Here is a 23,472-nt window from a genome sequence, read left to right as displayed (position 1 = left end):
TGCATTGCAATATGGAATATTCTGAAGGTTGAACTTTGTTTATAAAGGAGCATACAGTTAATGAGACGAGACCTAATGGAAATATATTGAAATGTCAATAAATTATTATAAATTTATAATCACTCTCAATAGAATACTATTTATAAGAACCCTGGTCTTTGTTTGTGTCTGCAGTAGTTGTATCTGTAGGTCCTTAAGGATTTGGATTTGGGGGATTTTTTTATTTGCAAGCTAAAAGGGAAACTATATTGATGTGAAGTGTTGAGTATTTCTGTCTACTAACTCTAGCCTTCTTCTTAATTTTGAGCTTAGAGTACTTCAGATTTCTCTTTTGGGTTGGATTCTGCTTCCTCAGGACCTTTTGGCTCCTTGGGGGAGAGGCAGGCCCAGATGTGCACAATCTCCTTGAAGGCTCAGCACTGGTCTGTGTTGCACTGCTGAAGCAAGCAGAGGTGACTGAGTGTACCTGTGGAAAGACCAAGCTGCTGTTCCCCTACCCAAAAGCAGCTCTTGCTGGACACATAAAACTGCCCTTGAACGAAGGCTGAGTGAAGGTTGAATGAACCTCGGTCTTGGCTCGAGGTGCAGGTAGTTTGCTTTAGCTGCAGCAAAGTTGGGCTGAGCTCTTCATGTTCCATATGAGGAATTTAAACTTTTGTGCTTGGCTAGAGCAGCTGGGTTACTGGAGACACCAACTCTCAGCCAATAGCCTGGTGGAGCTGTTGGAGTCAGAGACACATCGAAGCAGGGCACAGATGTGAAATGCAGTGCTGTTTGAGGTGAGATTGTCTAACATTGTGTCAGCTCTTCAAGGCAGTGTATTTAAAAGAGAAATGGGGAAAGCCGGAGGTTGCTGAAAGTACTGATTGCTTTGTTGGATTTTTCAGTGTGGGTTTGCAGCCTGACTTTCTTCTCCTCAGCCTGCAGTTTCCTACTAAAGCTTATCAAAGTTTTGGTGACAGCTGTAAATACCATTTCCCCTTTCTAACCTCTTCCTACAAGCCCATGCTCCAGCCAGGAGTTAGACCTAACTGTTCTCACACGACAGTCAGTTTAAAAAGCTATAAAACCCCACTCTGATACCAATTTGCTGATCCCCTGCAGTGTGAATCAGCTGTTTCCTCTTCCTGCCCAGCAAGAGCCACAGCTTTCCTATGTGCTGTCTCACACACACAGCAATAGGGAATTTGCAGATGACTTCTAAATCCTTGAATTAGGAAGCACAAAGAGATCCATACTGAGGAACAGACTGAGCAAGGTTTATCCCCCAGCTGGGTAGGCCTGCTTTTGCATGTCTCTTTGTAGGCATCATTGACATGAAATATTTTTCATGGAACTATGAGTGAATGTCCTGTTAGAATGGATTTGTGCATTTTCCCTTACTGCAGTACTTTCAAGAAACTCTCTTCATAGTCTCTTTTACAGTGTCAAATGTCAAACTTTTTTTTAGGTGTTAATGCCCAAGGATAGGCAGTTAAGTGGTCACAAAACACAAAATTGTAACCCTTTTTGTCTTCATAATCCTTAAAGGCTTCAGGCTTGAATATTCTGCTTTATTGCCAGAATGATTTTTTCCAATTTAGACATCAAAATAATAATTGAAGCTGGAATTTATCCATCAAATATTAATCACTTTTCTGCCCAGTCAGGAGTTTCCTGGAACAGTCAGGAGACTAGCTTTAGGTCAGCTCCTCTCTCCTGCCGTGTGCTGTCCTCTGAGCAGTACCCACCTTGCCACTTGGCCAGTGAGCAACAGCATAAGTGAAAAATTGCTGAGTAGTTTGGAGTAATATAAAACAAATTAAATTAATTTAAATGCACTGCCTTAATGGCTTCTCAGCAGTAATCATGTTCATGATAGTGATCATTGCTATGGCTGCCACTGCCTTGGTGTGAGAGTTGCAGTGAGGTGTGAAGGACTTGACACCCCTTGTTTTCCCTGCATATGTTTAACTGTTAGTGTAATAATGTAATAATTGCTTTCTAAAATTCCCTACTACATATCTGGAATTATGGATGACACAGAAAATAAGATCCTGAGCCTTCTGTTGGGAAAGAGTGGTTATTAGGTGTCTGGTTAGCTGATTGTTAGGTATCTGGTTAGTTGGCTGGATAGAGACAAAGTTTCAAAAGATTTGAGTACAACCAACCAGGTTAGCAAGGATTATAAGTTTCCCCTGAGTTTTGGGATCATCCTCCTAGTCAGGCAGTAACTTTTGTATTTTATCCTGTATGAATGACTCTTGGCACAATTTTAAAGCACTCAGACAATCACTGAGCATCACTATAAAGAAACTTTCCCTATTTTGAACGTCAAGAAATGTCAATGTCAGTGTTTGTCTGAAGAATAAATGGAATCCTTCAGATTAAAAGCTATTGCATTTATCATCTGCTTGCCGCATATGTAGCCACTAAAAGCCTTTTGCATTTTATATATTTTAAGAAAACTTTAAAAATCAAACCTCTTATCAGCTCTGTCAATCTGTTAAGCTCTGGGCTGTGCTTGGACCTTCAGAGTTTGGACCTGCCAGTCTGGGGCACCCAAGGGCCTGGAAAAGCTCTGAAACCCAGGAAATTCACTGAATACATCCACAGCCAGGAGTTGGGCTCTGGAGAGCATCAGCCACTGCCCTTACCAGGGTTCTTGCTTAAGCAGTGAAGCATTTTATGAGCCTAGGAGCAAGAACCTCTGAAAGTTCAATGCAAAAGCATTTCCAGCTGTGTTTAAATTAAAAATCTCAGAATAGAATAGCTAGTCTTATTGCAATCACCATTAAAATTTTCTCCTAAAAACAGTCTGTCATCTCGCATGAAGATTTTTATCTGCTACCACAGGTATTCAGCTTTAAAGTATATATCCAGCCCATAGTACCAGGGGTCTGAATCTTTATGTAAAAATGAGGACATCTGGTGGCCATTTAAAATCCTCTCTCTTAATTGTATTTGTAGAAATTTTAAAGCCAATATTCTTTAACCACATCTATATCAAATCCTCCAACAGCCTGCTGTGCTCCTATACAGAATTTTACTTCCTTTATACTTCTGCAGTTTAAGTCCAACAATTCTTTAGAGAGCTAAGGATAACACTGGAGCCTAAAAGGCAGAATGCTTTTCTATCTGAGCAGAAAAGCCTAAAAAATGGGGCAGTCCATGAGCACAGTGAAGTTTTGGAAGACCCACTGCAGGGTGAGCTCATCAAGGGAGGGTTAATGCCAAGGTCCCTCAAAAGGGGACCAAGCCAGGAGCTGAGGCTGATATCCTCACTCATCAGGACCCCATTTCCCCATGGATATGTGAACACAATGGGCAGAGACAGTTCCTTCAATAGCCCTTCCCATGGCTGGAGACAGGCACTCCTGTACCACTGCTTAGGGTTTCTGGGTAGGGGAAAAGAGGGGTCACAAGTGGGGCCACTATGGGCAGTTGAAAAATACTATTGCACTCGAGACCCCGAGAGATGAAACCTTTGGAGAAGGCTCACAATCCTCTGTGTATTAAAGGGTGTATTAAACTGCTGCATGTTGAAACTTCATTCTTCTTTCTGAACATCTGTGCCATTCATAAAAGGCTTTCAGTAAAGAAGGTCAAAGCTGCTTTGAACACAGCCAGGACCTTGTTTTACTGTTCCATTTAGGTTTTCTGTGTTCAAAGTGAATGCACGGACAGTTGTGTCTTATCATAATTAATTGCATATTTTAAAACACGTTGTTACGATTAATTGGCTTTGACTGTAATGGGATTGCAGTAAAGGCAGAGGCTAATTAGGTGCCTTGTCACACTCTATTTTCAGGCACAAATAAATGCTGACAGTTTTAAAGATTGGGCTGATAAAGTTTAAGTTCCTATGTGTTGCCTACTAGATTGTATTTCTGCCCAACTGTGTCTTTGGTTATCTCAAGCAATAAAATAATTAGGTTGCTTTTTCAGTGTTACCAAAGGTGATAACTCACTTGAGTAATGTTATTTTCATTCACGTGTTCTCCAGATGATATGACTAAATTTTCTTTGTAATTTGGTATGTAGAAGAAAAAAGCCTTTGACAGTGGCCAAGCACTGAGTTCAGACAAGTTTTGTTTTAATCAACTTTAATTTTTAGGGAAAAGCTGAACATTTTCAGATAAAGGAGCTATGGTGAGATGTTAAATGTTAGCCTTTCAATTTTTTAATGTTTATGTTTATTTTGAAATTTTCCTCCTTTATCCAGGAAGTTTTTAAATGATTTTTAAAAGAGTGCAGAGACTTGTCATGCTGCTTTGGATAGAAGTGAAAAAATGTTCTTGCTCTTTCTGGTATCAAAATGAGGAATATAAAGAGGAAGAGTGGAAAAAAAGTAATAATACTTGCATGGACTCATTTGAAATCAAATTAAAGATAAGGGATCTTTTCATCAAATTATGAAAGTTACCTGTCTCTTTGTGATAGGCATTGAATGAGGGAAAGATGTTGCTTTTCTGTATCACACACTCACAGAGCTGGGTGGGAAATCTCCAGCAGGCAGGTTTTGGTAGCTGAGGAATCACATCTTCTGTGTGAAATGGCTGCTGGCCAGTGGGGACATCTGTGTGAGCAGATGCAAAGCTGTTGGCTCACTTGTGACATTTAGGAAAGGTCCGAGTTAAGATCCCTGCTTTCTTTGTGGCAGTCTGGAATTGTAGCAGCACCCTCTCTATCAGTGTCTGTCAATGTTTCACTATTAGCTCCCTTTATTTTCCTGGCATTTGACTTGGCTGTAAGAATTCAGTCTTGGCAAATATATGACACAGCAAATCTGTGCATATGCACAGATCCAAAGTGATCACATCCAAAGTGAATTTAATTACTCCCCTGCACCATACTCTAATACGATGGTGCTTCAGTGGAAGAGGTTACTGGATATGTACCCAGATGTATCCAGTTGTATGCACATTCAATTCCTTCTTTACACACCATTTGCAGAGTCAAGTGACACAAAATTAGAATTCACATTGCACATTCTAAGAAAATAACAGTTCTATACTACTTTTTTTTTTTAATGGGAAGTGGAGAATAGGTTTTTCATACTGCTTTGCAAGTATCACTGATGTACAAATGTTTCTGTCACCAAAATAAGCATAAAATTTGAGGCTGTGCACACATCTCTGACTTGTTTCTTACTGGCTATATTAGTAAGTTCCATTTCTTCCCCAGTCTGGTGGGGTAATCAATAAAACAGCAGGGTGTGCCCTGCCCTTATTCTTGCAGTGTGTGGTCCATCTGACATCCTGTGAAACCAGGAGCACAGGTCAGGGGTTAGAGCAGGGGAAACAGGTAGGAGATCTTTCTTTTCAGAAGAGTCCCTTCTCCATCTCACCTAAGCAGGTCAGAAATTCTCGAAAAGATAATGAGTTCTTACATTGCATGAAAGATGAAAGCTTTTTGTTGTTTGGTTTGGTTTTCCTTTTTTTTTTTTTCTTAGAGGTAGAAACAAGCAGCAACAGTATTTATTCTGCTCACAATGCTATTTTTTTCTCTCACTTTTCCTTCATTGTTCTAACATCTGTAAAGAGTATTGTTTAGACTTTATAACTTCTTAGGTTTGCTCTACCCAATCTAATTTTTTCTTTTTAAATTTGGAGTACAATTTTTAGAGGGACTAAAGTGCACGAGGAGCCCGACTTTAATTTTCATAAGTGAGCTAAGAATCAGAGTCCCATATGACAAGTCAGAAAAATAGAATTAAAATGGCTGACTTCCTGTTTATTTTTCTCCCTTTTGGAAACAATTTGACTTTTCCTTCTCCTGCTTTTCTTTGATGAACCAAGAGTTTTAGGTTTTTTTGCTTTTTTTTTTTTGGGCCTGTTAGCTCTGGAGTCCATTTTTGTGTTTCACTTGATAGCAATTTATTGTTTTGTTGCTCTGTCCCCTGGGTTGAACTTACTCATTATTTTGAATCAAAGGCACCATGCAAACAAATAAAATATAATCTAATATAATATTCTGCTCTAATGGATTCCTTACAGTCTCTCTTGGCAAGCCTATTGTTCCTATCTTTTAAGCTCAAGCAATGACATCAAGGTGGTTGTTGCCCAGAAGGGTTACTGTCTCCTTTGCCTCACGCCTATGTACAATGCCAAAGAAGGGTAGAAGTCATTGCTGGCTTCCCTGAGAAAGTAATTTGTAATGTGCAATTGGTTACTTTTCAGATCCAGAAGTCAGTAACCCGTGATAGATTATTATTTGAAGTAATAAGCTTATCGTGGCTAGGCCCTGCCCCACTAATATAAAAATATGCCACAGAAAATGTTTGACATGATCCTCTGCAGCAGCTCTCGGTTGTGTAGCTAATACTTACAAATTGTGTTTGTATCTTAAATGTGTAACTGTGGCTCTTGTTTCCTGCATCTTCATTGCCTTTGCTGCTGGTGCTCTTTAGACTCTTGTTTTATTCAAGTAAGGAGCAAATCATCTGAAATTTTGCTGTATTTAAGTTTTCTAATCCTTTTTGCTTTTTATTTCCTTGTTTTAACTGAGTTTGTTTCTTCTCTTCTGAAAAATACTAATTGCACATAATAGCCAGTGTTATTTTCCTAAGCAAATAACAGAATATTTTATTTTTCTGTGACTTAAATGTCTTAAAGAGTTTTTTTCTTTTTTGTTTGGATCTTCTTCCTGCAAATCAGTCAGTTTTTATTTCTTACACGTTACATATCCCTGTCAGAGTGCTGAGAACTTAAGGTACAGCAGTTTCAATAAAATGCAGCCACCCTTTCCATGCCCTCCACTCCCTCTTTCCATAGCATTCAGGCATTTGACCCTCATGGAGGAAGGACATTTATCACCAGCACCATCTAGCCATCTGTTAGCATATTTGCCCTCCCTGGTGCACGTTCCTGTAAACGGAAGCATTATGGATCGCTTCAGGCTTATAACCCAAGTAAACATCTGTGAAGGGTGTTGATGATAACTCAAGGACTCTTACACAGGAGTGTTGCAGTTCATAGTATGGTTGAAACAGGAATCACAAATCACTCTTGGTAATATTTTACGTTTAGTATCTCAGAAGTGTTTCTTTCTTCGGGTCTGTACCATGGTGCAAGTATCCGTGCCTTGTTCCTGCACTCAGGGCAGACCTTGTGTAGCACTGAAGTATAGGTATAGCATTTTGTATAGGTTTCCAAAGTCTCAACACAGTAATGACCACAGGCAGAGAACTGGGGTGCTTGTTAGTGGGGTTTAGGCTGTGAAATGTTGCAAAGGTAAGTGCACAGCTCTGAGGTAGAGCCTCCTTTGTGTGTGCAGGAGCTGGTCTGCAGCAGCCCCCAGCGTGTCCATTTGTGAATGGCAGATTTGCCTGGCAAGGAGCAAAGTTTAGGACAATACTCAAGATCACATTTTCCACTTTTCACATTTCAGTGTGTTTTCCTGATTCATTCTTTCCAATCCGCAGCACCGATGGCTACTGCTTCACCATAATAGAAGAGGATGAGTCTGGTGGACATTTAGTCACCAAGGGATGTCTTGGATTAGAGGGCTCAGACTTCCAGTGTCGGGTGAGGAAGCATTTTCTGCCACAGTGTCACCTGAATTTTTGATAGTTTTCAACTAAAGTGCAGTCAACAGACATCGCTGTGTCCATGTTTTCCACTTCTTTTCCTTTGGCAGATAGTTGCTTACTAGGGGAGTGCATTTATATCCCCAAAAGATGGTACTATAGATCCTCCTAATAATAACTCATGTTTTTGGTTTTGGCACTGCTGCTACTTATAACATTCCCAGTCAGAGGAAGTTTGGATTTAGAGAATTGCAGTCTTAACATTGCAAATCTCCATGCTAGTTAAAGTTAGTCAGGATATTATGTCATGGACTGCAGTAACATCTACATCTGACATGCAGTTGCACATTGGTTTGGGATTTTTGCTGCCAGATATTCCCTTAAAATACAGTGATCACCTGATGGAAAACAAGTATCACTGCAGGAATGGAAGGGGCATGGAAAACGGAGCAGGGTGGTTCTGAGATGGTTGCCTTTCCTCATGTCAACCTAGTTTTAGATGAGTACAGGAATTGTTTAATCATTATGGCTAATGGAGGGTATTTTATCCAGCTTCCCACGAGACCAGAAGCTGCAGCTAAGTTAGTCCATGCAGCAATTCCTGTATTATCCTGGCTAATTTGTTTTGGATACCCATATTAACTCATTTTTGGTCTAACTGATGGATGTATGTGATTTTCACACTTGTGACTTGCACCATTAGAGAAAGTCAGTCCCTTCTGCAGCATTAAGGCACCAAGAGGAGTAAGTTTGTAGTGAATTAATGTCTTAATTACCTGGATGAAATATTGCTGGATACGCCAGTTGGCAGAAATCCTTACTCCACACATTCTAGGAATCTGTAGCAGATTGCAGTCCAGCTAGCAAGCACATCTTTCAAGTGCCAGAATGATAGTGTCTATTTACAACACGGGTAATGACTTGCTTTCTGTCTAAATTGCTTGTTGCAGGACACTCCTATTCCACACCAAAGAAGATCTATTGGATGTTGCACAGGCCAAGATTACTGTAACAGATACCTTCACCCTACACTGCCACCACTGAAGAATCGAGGTAAGGGAACAAAATCCAGTCCTAAGCTGATCTTTTCCGCTGTTGGTCCTTGTGCCTTAGAGAAAAATAGAGCACAGACTGAAGCACCCCTATCTAAAGGCATGTGATTAGAGATAAATGACATTAAACAGTATTTCTCCATTCCTGTAGGATGTGTGTGGAATGGTACTGATGCTTGCTGTTATTTTTGTGGCACACATGCAACAAACACAAGATGCATTAGAGTCACCTGATGCTGTCCTAACATGGACTTGCTGAGCTATCAGAGATCATCTCAAAGACCTAGGCTGGACACAGCAGTGGATGACTACTGCTGTGTATTTTTTTAGCCTGATAATAAAATGGAATCCTCTCTCCAGTCCCTGTAACATGCATTACTCTCATTCATAACTCCACACACAAATTGGTCAGTTCAAGCTGACACAAGTCTGTAAGTTTTTCTTATTTGCAAGACCTGATCATCCAGCACTAGCACAATAATGACTGACTAAAGTGTATTTTTTATGTGAACAATGTAGCTGAAGAAATAATGTAGGGTAAGATCTCACAAAATTAAAAAAGAATATTTGAACGCAAATGGGCATGTATTAACGTATTAGATGCTGAAGCAAGGTTTTAACATTTTTGTTTGTTTAAACATCACTCTCTGAAAACTGGTAAAACTGTCTTTGTCTGGATGTTCAGAATAAATTTTACAGAAGTGTATTCCTAAGTAAGTGTAAACTCATCCATAATAAACTCTTGGCATCGGGGGAATTGTGGTAGTCATCAACGAGTCAGTTCAGGGTTGCAGAAGAATTTATAATCGTGGTGTTCTGTGTTGAAGATCCAGATCGGTGCACAGATGCACTCTTAATTCCACCATCAGCAGAGACTTACACGAATGCATGCTCAGAGAAAGCCTTCACTCATGTAGGCCGTTCCCTTCAGGCTTGTGAAAGTCTGCACAGATGGGCTGCAGAGTCAGGCCTTTGGAGAGCAGTATGTAAATACTTCACTGTTTACTAGCAAGGCATTAAGGCAGCGAAACCTCATAAAATTCTGACTTCCAACAGAAGAGTTATGTACTACTTTGTTGGTTTATTTAATTTTAAAAAGTTCTTTGGACTGAGAGAGAAGATCCAAAAAGCAGTCAATATTTGTTCACACTTACTTAGTCTTTCGTTAAATATCGGTTTGGAAAACACTGCCATGATTTCTTCTTGCTACTGGCTGAGTTTATTTTACATTAGGACTACTTAAAAATACTGAATCAGAGTCTAACACTAGACATCCATCTATTAGGATTTTAGTTACTTGGCAATGCTATCTGCTACTTACAAAGAAAGCAATGAACCAAGCTTATGGTAGTGGCAGAAGTTGTTTGGGTCAATGTTGGGTTTGTCCTGTGTGTATATAGGACATAGGAAAATAAAGTATAGTTGGGAACCATGGTGTCAGAAAGAATATTTTTTAAAAGAAAAATTTCAGAGAGCTACAGCAGGGTTCTAGCTGTTCTGTGTTGCAAAGTTGACTGTTTTAGCATTACAGACAAAAGGTGATGTGGTCACTCAACATACTCAAAAGATTTTTTTTTTTTTTTTAAACAAGCTCCCACACTACCAGCATCCTGGGAGTGCTTTGTAAAAATGCATTTCAGGAACTGCTTGAATAAATGTGGCTGAATGGGGCTGAAGTCACCCCCTTTATTAAAGCTTTAGCTTACTATGTCATTCTCAGTGCCACACCTGTTTTAATTTGTTGCTGCTGTATCCTAGTATGAAACCCCAATAAAAAAAAAAGCCATAGCTTGAACCACAGGCCCTCACTGCAAATAGGTAAGAATATTGTCTACAAATACATGCTACTGCCAGTACCCAGCACTGTGGCTGTGATCATTGTTTCTACTGGAAGCATTTAGATTACGCTCTGGCTGTCTGAGTAATGTTAGAATTGTATATCAAATTTAACATAAACTATAAGTTCAGAGAAAGAGAGGTGAACTTAAAAACAAGCTTCTTGGAATAGCCTTCTGGCCTTCAGGGTTCCATGAAAGATACGCATGCTCCTCAGCATGTAAAAAGCAAACAGAAATTTGGCTTCTGATGAACTCACATCTGAGGTGATTCCTCATGGGAAACAAAGTCTAGGGAGAGCATGCAGCTGCAGGTCAGAGGCTGCTGAACTCAAAATTGACCTATGCACCAAGGTAACAGCTACAGAAGCAAGTGACTTGTGTTCTCTAAGTGCTTTTCCAGGCCTGGCATGTGCTGCAAGGCAAGATTTATGCCACACCCTATCCTTCTCCTCTCCCTGCTGGAAAGAAAGGAGGACCGCATGCATGAAAATGAGAGCTAGAAAAATTAACACTGGTCAAAGCAAGACTTGTTAAGTAAGATGGAAGAAACAGCAGCTAAGCCTAAGTTTTGAGCTCATCTTGGTACAGAACTAGCAGGATAAAATATCCCAGAGAAACCATTAAATCCTTGTGCCAGCTGTCTTATTAAGGAAATGAAAGTCATAATTGGGTCTGATATAACACCTCTGCTTTAAACAATAAAAGATATTCCTGGAAATCCCAGCGAAAGCACAGGCTGAGACCAGTCAAAAGGAGAAATATGTCTTTACTGATTTAGAGCCTATATAAGCAGAAGTGGTGGTGCCACCGTGTCTGGCTCCCTGCCTGTATAGCTAGTGATGAATGGGCAAGGGAATGATTGGAGGAATGATGGGGTTTGATGTGTGCACACAGTCTCCACGCCTCAGATTTCACTGCCTTTTTTACTTGGATAGCTGTAACATTCTGAGCTGGAGGGACCTGGGGTGGGAGGAGAACCTCCTTTCCCTTTGATATGCTGACTTCTGAACCTTCTGGGTGGCGTTTTCAATGCACTCCTCATCGTGGTCCTGCTGATGACAGTGAGTGAAACGAGTGGTAGAGGAGGGGGAAATTACAGGAGAAAAATAGAGAGGCTGCTTGGTCTTGGTGTGCTCCCTGCTGTCACCAGCCTGCACCACTGTTTTCCTACATCATGGAACTGTTAATGTGCTGTTTGCTGGGCTCCACTGTTATCAGCCAGCCAAGGTATGTGAAGAAGCCTCCCAAACCTACCGTGTGTTTGTTTTGCACTTCCTACACCGTGCTCCCAGTAATCACTCACTGCTGCCTCTGTGGAAGCTGCTGCTTATTCTCATAACCCTGCTGCTTGGCACCTTACAGTTCCAAGTAACACAGCAGTAAAAAACACAGCACAGGACTTCTTAAAGGGCAGAGCACCTCCATCACTACACTGGCACTGACTGGGACCCACCACAGACCCCATAAGCAGCTCTCTAGGCAGACTCACAGCTGAGCTGCCCCGTCTCTCCTCCTGCTCAAATACTGTAGGGAAAGGGAGGTTTGTCCTGCTGCTCTGTGGGGAACAGCCTGGGCTGGAGGAGCAGGAGAAGAAATGCAGCCTGGGTCAGTGCAGCAGAGCAAACAGACATTGTTGGTGTAAGGATGGGGGCTTACATTTAATCTTGTGTTGTCCACACACACACCAGCAGGTTTATGAAGTTCTCAAGTTAGGCAGCAAATGAAATCCTGCCAAAATACTTTATAAACACAGGAAGTGTTTGAAAGGTTGAGACAATAGCTCACCATCAGTATTACCTCTCAAATAGCCAAAGAAAGAGAAAGACATATGGAACTTACTGTCCCCTCCTGTGAGAGCCAGTTGCATGACTCTGCTGTGCACAGTGAACCACTGCTAAAGCTGCGCCACTGTTGGCATGGGGGACACCACCCACCACCAGAGGGTCAGCTCTGCATCTGGTCAAGGTCTTGTTTCCACCTCCCAGCAAGGAGATCAAGACAGGTTCTTTTATGTCTTTCATGCTTTCCTTACACTTGCTTCACATAATTGCATTTGGGTACCCAAAAATTTTTGCAGTTTTGGAGCCTGAAGTTCATCTGCGAGCTGCACAGTACTTCAAAAATGCCTTCTGGCCTCTGGGAGAACCAAACTGCATTTATTTACTTTTTCTGAATGGCAGAAGCCCATTAGAAACATTGAGCATAAGGTTTGGATCACTTAAACCCTAAAAACTGTGGGAATTTGATTCAAGATTTCAGCATGTTTATCATCCCTCTCCAAATGTACATACTCTTGTACATGCCCAGGCAGCATGAACAGCTTCACGGGCAATACTGTGTCTCCAATCTCCAAAAATGTACAGATTTCCATGGCTTTAACATCTAGCAGACACAAGTCTAAGATCTGAATTGTTCCCTCTCTGTTTGACATCAGCTTTCATTACTGCTAAGCACAGAAGCTCAGCTTCCATCACGCTGTACTCTGTGAAGTGGGAGAACCCTTGCTGTGGGTGGTTATCCGGCTTTCTCCCAGGTGTGGAATGCCGCTTTCTGGCCTCTGTGCTCTGCTTATTCATCTGATGGGCTGTGACATCTGAAACTGTTAGAACCCACACGTTTTAGAAGGAGGTGGTACTGACACAGGCTGCTTACAAAGCACAAACCAGAGCCCTCAGCCCTGCCCAGCTGCCATCACCTTCACGAGAGCTCTGGATTCCCTGGCGGGCTCTCGCTTTCGACCCACAGCCCACTTGGAATGGCAGGCCAGGGGTAAATCTGCTGTGGCAGGCAGAAGGATGGGCTCAAGGGTTTTCCTGATAGACATTGTGTCAGTGTCCCCTTTCACAGGCATCAACCCTGTCCTGAATGTTTACATTGTCAGTGCTCCCAGAGCAGGTAATGGCAGGTTAAAACATGACCAGTGTGACTGGGAGGTGTGTTGGTAGATAATCTGTGTTTGTAGTGGATAGGAGAAGGAAAGAAATTGTTCAGGAGCAAAAAAAAAAAAAAAAAAAAAAAAGAGAGAAACTGGATCTTTAAAATAAAAGAGCCTGAGAGTAAACTAAGAGTCCCTTAGGAGTCTCCTGGTCTCATTACCCTTGTAAATCTGAAACATAATAACATCGTTCCAGGACCAGTCAATAAGGATAGATTTCTTGCATTCTCCGATATGTCAGGCATTGGAGAGAAGGATGCAAGACAGCAAAGCTGGAAGTGCTTCAGAAAACATGACCCTCATTTGCATTATCCCATGTTTTTGGAAGGGTGGTTTGTGTATGTACAGGCTGAAATACTATAATTTTGAAGGTCTGAGTGGCAGGGGAGGTTTAAAAAAGAATAGAGCTGGATGTCTTTGTTTTTCAGCAGAGAAGCATGCATGAAGGTCAGACTCACTTGCCTGAGCTGAGAATTCAAATTTGCAGATTAATGTTATACTTTAAAGGAGAATACAAGTCTCCTGTACAAAGGTTGACTGAAACATTTTAATAGTTTTTATATAGCAGCATTTTCTACAAGTTTCTTGACACATTTTATTTTCAAGGTGTTTTGCAGAAAAGTCACTGGAAGGATAGTTTTGCCCACCAGCATAGGAGGGACTTGCTGGCACACAGGGCTGCTATAGAGCAGATGGAGAAGAAAATTCTTGCTTAAAACAGGTTCTAAGAGACAAATTGTTTTGTAATGATGGAAATTATACGCTTTTAAGGCCTCTCATGGCTTGCCTTGTTGGAGGTTGAATGGTCTGCTGTGTCTTCCCTTCTAGAATAAATGCAGTCAGTGTGTGTTGTTGTTGCGGTTTTTTTTTAAATCTACTCATTAGGATGCTACTTAATCTGAGTTTTTAAAAAGGCAGTAATTCTTGCATTTCCTGGCTGATCACTCAGGTTAAGACCCAGAGCTACAGGTCTTGGCTGATTTTCATTCAGAGACAAACAGGGAATTACAAATCAAGGCAATGTTTTGCCTGAGTGAGGACTGAGAAAACAAATAGGGTTTTGGAAGTGTCAGTTCTGTCCTGGTCAGTGAGAGTCAAAGAGGAAGCCCACAAAATGCCTGGGGAATCCAGGGGTATCCTGTAAAGGAATTATGAGGAAAGAGCGGAAATGATCTTGTGCTCACTGCACTTCTGACATTGACTTTATACCATCTCTCTTTCTAAATTTTCCAACTTTCTCATTTTTTAACCCCAGACTTTGCTGAAGGAAACATTCACCACAAGGCCTTGCTGATCTCAGTGACTGTTTGCAGCATCCTTCTGGTGCTTATCATCATATTTTTCTACTTCAGGTAAATAAGGAATATTTTGGCAGCTTGTTAATGTTCCTCCCAACATTTATCTTTTTATAGATTTAGGAAATTGAAAAAAAATGGAAGTGGACCTTAAAGAAAAGAAATGAGAAACTGTAATTTTATCATGCAAAAAAAGAGTGTATTTTATTCATGCTGTTCACAGGTATACTTGTGTGACGTATTTTATACAGGATCTTTCACTCAACATCCTTAAAAGCCATTGAGGTAGAAGCACAGATTATTCTTTACTGAGAAGAAGACAAAGGACAAATTTTATAGGGAAATTTTTGTAAGGGAAGTCTATCTAATACTTATAAACTTGTTTATGTGATGAAGACCTGATCATAAAAAAAAAGAAGAAAAGACAGGGATGACAGTAAATGTGTCTAGAATATTATCATAATCTACATATTTTACATTTTAATAATTTGGCACATTTTTTACATATTCCCAGATTGCATGACTTTACCTCCTCTGGCTCCTGAAAATGCACTGCAGACAGTAAAATAAAGTTACTTACTTGATCAGGGTATTAGACATATTTAAGTTTCTGAAAGGAAAACATTTGATTGCTTTGCAAGTTTACCCCAGACTGCATGGCCTGTGAAAGTTATACTTAGAATTTTGATGATGAAAACAGTTGCTAAAAATAAAATAAAATATTTTGGCCAGCAAGTCCAGTGTATTCCTCAGGGAAGCAGAGAAATCTGTTAGTCTATAAATGAAGGAAATGTGAAGGACACGTGCATTATTGCACATGTGTTCATTGTATTCAAAACTCATTCCGTTTTCGTGTAAAACATCAGGTACAAACGCCAAGAGACGAGGCCCCACTACAGCATCGGGCTGGAGCAGGATGAGACCTACATTCCCCCCGGAGAGTCCCTGAAGGATTTGATCGAGCAGTCCCAGAGCTCAGGGAGCGGTTCCGGGCTCCCTCTCCTGGTAAGGAAGCAATACTAGTTAAATGCACATTTCAAAGGCAAACATCTGTAGAGGGAGAAGAGGCACAAGAAATACATGTGCATGTCCTCAGTTCTTTTTTTAGTGGTTTTTTTTTGTTGGTTTTTTTTTTGTTTGTTTTTGGTTTTTGGTTTTTTTTTTTTTTTCTCTATGAGAAATGACAAAGATTTAAACAAGGAGAACAGCTGCTTTAGAAGCAGGGGACTTTTTTCATGTGAACTAAGCCAAAAAAGGTTAGGATTATTTTTCTACCCCAGTTCATTTCTTATTTTAGATACACAGAGTAAGTACAGGCTAAGAGAGCTCATGGAAGTAGATGAGGATTTACTCCAATGTATAGGACAGCACCTGGCCCACTGATCTTGTTTTCTTCCTTTGTATGTGCAATTCACAATAGGATTTCAAACACTGAAATCCTATTGCCTTTTTCTAAGGGGAACTGTAACTTGTCAAACTTGGAACCTTTTTATTTGTAGGCTTCACTTTGAATTAGGAAGTCAAGGGGGATTTTTTTTCCTTGTGGTATGGCAATCTCAAAGATTAAAGGCACAGGGATGGAGTTTATGATTATTTCTGAACAGACTCCAGGATTACTAAGCCTGCTGAAAAGGCAGAATGTTCTGTGGCAATATAGTGCTGTTCACCAGGGGATTTTTTTTCTGGGGATCATCAATGGTAAAAAAGAATTGGTAAAAAAGCTAGGTTACATATTTAAAATAAGTGCCTCTGAGAAATTGGAAGATTTAATTTTCCTTTCTCAGAGTGGATGCGTCCCTCCTGTCTTCCAAACCCATTAGTTTGTATTGATGCTACTACTGCAGGTGTTGTCCAGCTTCCAAGTACCATGTATTGTGTCTCTGGTTTTTGCCCACACATATTTTTTAAGCACCCTGAAGAAGACATTAAATGGGAAGTTTTATATTTCCTTAAAAATGAAACAACAGGCTCTGTCCTATACCATGCCAATATCCTTCTAGCACCCTGTAGTGGTTTTGGTTTGAGATTTTTTGGCCAATGGAAAGGGAGAGATCTTGTGTGCATTTAGGACCATTCACAATGGGTTTCCAGTTGATTTAATTGTGAGGATTTCTTCCTTTTTTTGCTTTGGGGTTTGGTTGTTTTGTTTTTTTGGTGTTTTTTTTGTTTTTTTTTTTATAACACCTGCCTTATCAAGGTCTTCATCTTCACTTGTTCCAATGACATTAAAAATGTAATAATTTAGAACAAATACAGGGAACTTGGTTGTACTTCTCTGAGACTATGTGTTTCCCCATGTGGGTAGCAGGTGCCCTGGGGCACCTCACAGCAGTGCATGGCTCAGTCCTTCATCCCAGGATCCTAAAAAAAGCTGGAGCAATGCTGGTTATGACTGCTTGCTCTTTATGCCTTCCTCTTTCCCAGTGAGCAGTTTGAAGGAGGGATCTGTGTTCTCAGTGCTGTCCCCAGGTCTGCTCCTGTAGTGGGTGGGAAAACCAACTCCTGCTGCTTAGCTGCTGTAATGGCCAAGGTGACATCCCAGCTGTGCCACTGCTCCATGAGGCAGAAACCATCCAGTCTTTTGTCGGTTCACTTCTCTCAAGCTTGGAGACTTTGCAGCCACTGGACCAAGTGTTTTTCCTCCAGGAACTCTTCCCCCCATCTCCCCCTTGCTTAAAAAAGACATGTACAATTGTTTTTATAAGTAGTGATTTTTGGTGGAAGAGAAGAAAATGGATCTTGCACTTGGCAATGGATGTTTGCTGCATTTCCCAGACAGCTGGAACCACTGAGCTCATCAGAGATGCACAGAGTGATACCTCTGGGCCCATGCTTGAAACAAGTGTATGGAAGGTGCCTGGCAGTAATACTCTGGTCTTTCTTGTGCAAGAGCTTATTTTTGACTTTGTTTCTTATGCAAAGACTGAAACATCCAGGGTTATAATTTCAGGAAAGTAACATGCAAATTTAATGCAAAATGTCACCTTATGCTAACCAGTAATGTTTTTCTTCTGTGTAGAACATTTATTCTAATGGAAACAAATATTATACCCAAAACAAGTATTAGCCAAGAATTTGATACTATGACATTCAGCAAGTGTTCTTTCTCCTGACTTGTCTGTACCTCTGACAGAAGAGTTTACTACAGGTCAAATGCTGTCTGAAGAGATTGCTCAACTATAATTTGGTCTCTACCTTCTCACAGTTTTTTTCATAATTTCCCTTCCAATAAACTTTGCTTTTCAAGGGACTGCATCCAAGCCATAGGTATGAATTTTCTGTTCAAAATATTAAATTTACAAAAGGTTGGTCTGTCTAAATTTTCATCTGCAGTAGCTGAACACGTTTAGCTGAATGCCAGGAAGGTAGAAATAGTTGGTAATTGGATTGTTTCCACTCAGGGAGATGAAAGAAAAGGTCATGTAACCTTACCTGACTGCTTACAGAGCTCAAACACCAAAATACACAGATATAAAAGAAATAAGAAACCCCCAGCCCCACTCAGTGTAAATAACTCACACAAGCACATCATTCAGCATGCTTATGAAATCAGTTCAGCCAACAATTTTGATGAACCTATTTGTTTTAGAAATCATAATTGGTTTATGATTCAAGGAGCTGAATTCCTTAAAATAAAAGAAATTGCTCCTAGGAAATCATTTGACTAGTTCTAGCCAGACAAAACCAGGCTAAGGGCTTTCACATAGTATTCTGCCGCCTGAAAACCCATCACAAAAATGTGTTTTTCATTTTCTTAATGTAATTTAATAAGGAACTTTTCATCATTAAGTATTGTAATTGCATGTACTTTATGATGCCATTACATATATTTGCACAAATTAAGTTATTTGATGTAACTACATTATTGTTCAGGATGCATTTTTAAAATGGGCAAAATAGAAAGCAATAATGCTAAAATGACATTACAAAATGTTACAGCAAAATTCCAATGTAATATAACTATTGTTCAATCACTATATGAGAGTATAAAAGATAAATCAATTTTAAAAATTAAGGCTAATCTCTATTGTTGACTTTCATTGATGTTAATCAAAAATAATGGCACTGAAGCTACCATCCTGAACATCTAATGGTACAGTGCAGAGTTGGATAAATGGAATTCTGTTTAAATGACAGAAGAAGAAAAGTGGGATATTTGAAATAGCTTTGCATAAATACCACTGTATGTTTTGCTTCTTAAAATTGTTCAATATGAAAACCAATGGTTCACTTAAAAAATAAATTATGATAGACCTGACCTAATAGGTTTTGAGTTTGTCTTTGGAGGCACATGAATGGCACATTCATAGCAGTCCTGCCTGGCTTTCCCAAACTAGTGGTTTCCACTGGACCTCCCAAGCAGAACAAAGGAAGCAAATGATTTAAAAAATTCAAGTTTCGCTCACTTCTGTCAGCCAAGATTGAAAAAATGTTTTTGATTTCATGAAATGAACATGACTTCATAGGAATTCAGAGCAGTTAGATTCACTTGCTGCAATAAACTACTGGAGGTTTGTATCTGGATGGTGGCAAAACAGAGCAAGAAGCTACAAATTTGAACTTGTCCAGATTTTGCCGATTGCTTGGGCCAGATGAAAATCTCATCATATTGGTGACAATAGTCTTCCAGAATCTTACCAAATCCTACCAGACAAAAATTCATTAGCTGTGGATTGAACAGGCAATGCTGTAGCACAAGAGGGTGACATTTTAAATCTCCTGTTATTTTAAGCTGAGGCAGAGTCAGCCATATGAATTGTGTTGCAGCATTCACTCGCATTTTTATTTGTGAACTTTTAGAAAGACATGATCTGCAGAGATGCTCGAATCTGATGAGATTATAAGTCTCCATTTGTGCAAGATTTTTTGTGGCTGTAAAAGCTTGTTATATGTAGAGGCAGTCTGTTATTCTTGTGAAGAGTATCTCTGCAATGCTGCTGTGGACATTGATCTTGCAATACCCATGATTTTAGCTTTAGCTCACAGTACAGCTACTGGCAAAGCTGGCACAGACACTGGAAAGCTGTTCCTTCAAATATTTTGGGGGGTAAATTGCTTTTTATTAATATGTAGTTATGATTATTTAAATCAATGTAGGCATGTGTGTTTTAACTCTGTAAGTAGTGATTGAGGTTCCTAACACCAAATGTATATTTTGAAATAATTAGGCATGGCAATTTCAAGGAAGGTGATAGGAAGTAGCATCCTTAAAAAAAAATAAAAGGTAATTCTTAATTCTACTAATTTTGGAGCTCTAATAGGCTTTTGACTCTTTTGAGCCTAAGTCTTGAGTCTCAGCAGTGTTGACCGTGTAAAAAACATCCCTATATTAATGAAAATGTGTTACCTACCCCTTTGGAAGTTGTACTGCATTGAGGTGACCAGGAGTGTTTTCTGTCAAAACTTCCTCCCCCCACCCAAAAAAAAAAAACACCTTTACACTGACTGATGTAGTTTCTTGAGAGACCACAGTATATCTTGAGTATGCATGGAAAGGCTTCTTTTTAGTGGTGGGAATGTCCTCAGCAGCAATGTATCCTGGAGAAAATGGGAGCATCTGCAATTGTGGAAGGTTGCTGAAATCCATGTCACAATGGTTGCATATTCCACTCTCTTCTGGGCTGGCTGTGTGGGAAGCAGACACAGGAGGAGGGAATGAATGCAGAGATTCCCCTGAGAAAGGTGTAAGATCTGCCTTGGCATTTCACAGGTTCAAAGGACCATTGCAAAACAGATTCAAATGGTGAAGCAGATTGGAAAAGGTCGCTATGGAGAAGTCTGGATGGGAAAGTGGCGTGGCGAAAAGGTAGCAGTGAAAGTGTTTTTTACTACAGAGGAGGCCAGCTGGTTCAGAGAAACAGAAATCTACCAGACTGTCCTGATGAGGCATGAAAATATTCTTGGTGAGTGAAGTGAAAGAATTATTTGATCATGAACAGGTTTTTAAGATTAGCAATTTTGTATTTGCTTTTATCTGATGTCCTTTACGATGTGCTTTGTTTCCCTCTGTGCTCTGCAATTAGCCACCCTGTGCTTTTCAAATGAAAGTTGTTTAAAGGATTACTGAAACATAAATAAAAGTTAAAAAATAATGGGATTTGGGGGGTTGTTATTCCAAACACAACATGTCTATTGCAGCCACTGGTATATCCATATCTGGGCTTCTGAAAGTTTATTAAAGGCTAGAGGTGAGGCACAGTTGTATGGAAGTAGGATGAAAGGAATTAAATATGTTAGTAAAACAAAACTACTGAAATGGATGACAGTCCAGAGTTCTGAGCAGTCAAAAAACAAACAAAAAAAAAACCCAAAAAAAACCCCCAAAAAAACCAAACAAGAAAAAGAATTAATTTGAAAATATACTTTTCTTTTTCTTTTTGAAGGATTCATTGCTGCAGATATTAAAGGTACAGGATCTTGGACCCAGCTGTATCTTATCACTGACTACCATGAGAACGGCTCACTTTATGATTATCTAAAATCTACTACCTTGGACACAAAAGCCATGCTGAAACTGGCTTACTCCTCTGTCAGTGGCCTGTGCCACCTGCACACTGAGATCTTCAGTACTCAGGGCAAACCTGCTATTGCCCACCGTGACCTAAAGAGTAAGAATATCCTGGTGAAAAAGAATGGCACCTGCTGTATAGCAGATTTGGGCTTGGCTGTTAAATTTATCAGGTGAGTGAAAGTGAGGGGGCCGAGGAGAAGTTAATAAATCAGGTGCAAAAGTTTCCTGACTTGTTGACTGAGTGTGCACGTGTGAACAAGCACCTGCAGTGTGTGTGCACACCTGGGCTCTGCTCATCTGTGTGTGAGGTTACCTGTGTGGGGGAGAATGTCATGTCAGCACCTCAAGCAGGTGTATAAATAGTCGCTTTTTGATGATTTGAGCACATTAACTGTGTTTGTATAGAGGTTCAGTTTTCATCATTCCATCCTCCATAGCTACCCCAGTATTGGTGGCACACAATGAAAGGATGTAGCACTGACAGGTTGAAGTCACATCACTGAGTTTGTAAGTGAAGCATTCAGCTTGTCTGATCCCATGAAAATTTACTCTCAACTTAGAGAGAAAAATACTAATAATTTGTACAAGTTACTAACTAGGATTTATGGAAAAGGACCCCATTTGGGCTGCCTTTTGTTTCATTTCCTACAAATCAAATTGCCGAAGTACAGATTTGATTTTTGAAATGGCTTTTAAATTTGATTTTAAAAAATGGTTGTGTGTTTAAGCAACCTAGAAAGAGCAAACAAGTAGAACTTATTCACTCCTGGGAGTCATAAGGAGACATTGTTCTCTGACAGCTCTGTTCGAAAGGAGATTGAGCTCTCAGTGGTGGTCCTGCTGGTGGAGGTGCTTACTCTGAAGTTTCTGACTTTTCTGTACACAGAAATCTGTCCAGCATACATAGAATGAAGGTTTCCATTTTGCAGGTCAGCTTTGAAACAATAGACTCCCTGGAGTATTAAAAAGAAATAAATCAGGAATTCTGTACAAACATTCGACTGAAATTATTCAGAGTGAAAAGAAAGGCAGGTTTAATGTTCTCTTCTTACTGTTCACTTACCTACCAGGTTCCTTGGTGAGGCATTTACTTTATGAGCCTGACCTTTCTTCAGGAGACAAGAAAGGAATATTTTTACTTTGAGGAGCAGAGGCCTAGAAAACAAGTACTTGAAAATAACACTATTAAAAAGTTTTGGGGAAGAAATTCAGCCTTTGCAGGTGTACTTTGCCTGGCAAATACCGAGCAGCACACTGCTTAGCTGTGAATGAAGAAGAGCTAGGAATTACCAAGTGCTGTTACAAAAGAAGGTGAAATATAGATTTTTCACACTCCAGATGGAATTTACGTTATGCACTTGGCTTGTTTTCATACTGAATCCTTCCTCAGACAGCATTTCTCATGCAACAACAGAAGAAAATAGTTGGGAGGGGTATGCTCTGCTGAAGCTAATGATTCTAGTAAAATAATTTATGTTTCCATTCAATTTGAAATATTGTAAGATAGTGCAGATCACTGGATTTATGTTACATTCTTGGAGGTGTACAGTAGTGCCTCTAGCATATGTATGATCTAATGACTGTGTAGGTGACTGGTTGTACCACAGACTCAACTTTTCTTCATATCAGAAGGTGAAAAAAAATTGCTGTACATGAAGAAAACTACAGAAATACAATTATTCTGTGAGATTCTGTTTATCCATCATATGTAAAATACATAAATTTTGAAGGTGAAGAAAGGAAAACAGACCTTTTTAATCAAACCAGAATATATACCATATATTAAACTTTTAAATATATTGAAATTGATGTAGCTGAATCTGAGTTATTAAGAAAAACAAGAAGCCATTCACATAATTAATGGGAATTTTTTTCCTGTATGTTGTCTCTTCTGCTCAATGTGTGAGGTGTGATACATTTGCTTAGATGTTTTTATGCATTTATCTCTCTGTGTCTGCATATCTTGATGTGTAAAGGTTGGAAGGGATCAAACATAATGCATGCAAAAACATAATAGTTAGATTCATCTGTCTTGCAGATCTGATTTGCTACAGCTAAGAGATACTGCTTCAGCTACTTAGTATCCCCCATTAATTGCAGGGACTGAAGCATTAGGTGGTGGAGTATTTTAAGAAAACAGCGTTTAATGAAGATTTGATTGTTATCACTAACATTAGAGCTAATGCTAATGAAATCTCACAAATGTTACAGCATCCCTGTTGAGTCTTATCTCCATTGTGGTTCTGCATTTGAATGCTTAACATAGCCTCAGGTGGGTCAGCCTTTTAAGGAGGGTTGCCTTCACACTAAGAGGCTTTTCTTGTAAGAATT

General features: G+C 39.8%; 1 protein-coding gene across 27 annotated transcripts in view; it reads left to right on the top strand.

Moving 5' to 3' along the window:
* Positions 1–23,472, top strand: part of BMPR1B (bone morphogenetic protein receptor type 1B) — a 228,445-nt gene that overhangs the window by 198,859 nt on the left and 6,114 nt on the right. For all 27 annotated transcript variants that reach the window (XM_085579105.1, XM_085579097.1, XM_085579095.1 and 24 more), the window contains 6 exons: positions 7,406–7,508; positions 8,461–8,563; positions 14,591–14,687; positions 15,497–15,635; positions 20,341–20,533; positions 21,014–21,311. In XM_085579105.1, the coding sequence (XP_085435231.1) occupies positions 7,406–7,508; positions 8,461–8,563; positions 14,591–14,687; positions 15,497–15,635; positions 20,341–20,533; positions 21,014–21,311 (933 nt within the window). The remainder of the gene's footprint in view (positions 1–7,405; positions 7,509–8,460; positions 8,564–14,590; positions 14,688–15,496; positions 15,636–20,340; positions 20,534–21,013; positions 21,312–23,472) is intronic.

The sequence above is a fragment of the Lonchura striata genome, chromosome 4 (genome assembly GCF_050655825.1).
Source record: "Lonchura striata isolate lonStrDom1 chromosome 4, ASM5065582v1, whole genome shotgun sequence".
NCBI lineage: Eukaryota > Metazoa > Chordata > Aves > Passeriformes > Estrildidae > Lonchura > Lonchura striata.
This window is presented reverse-complemented; position numbering and strand designations above follow the sequence as displayed.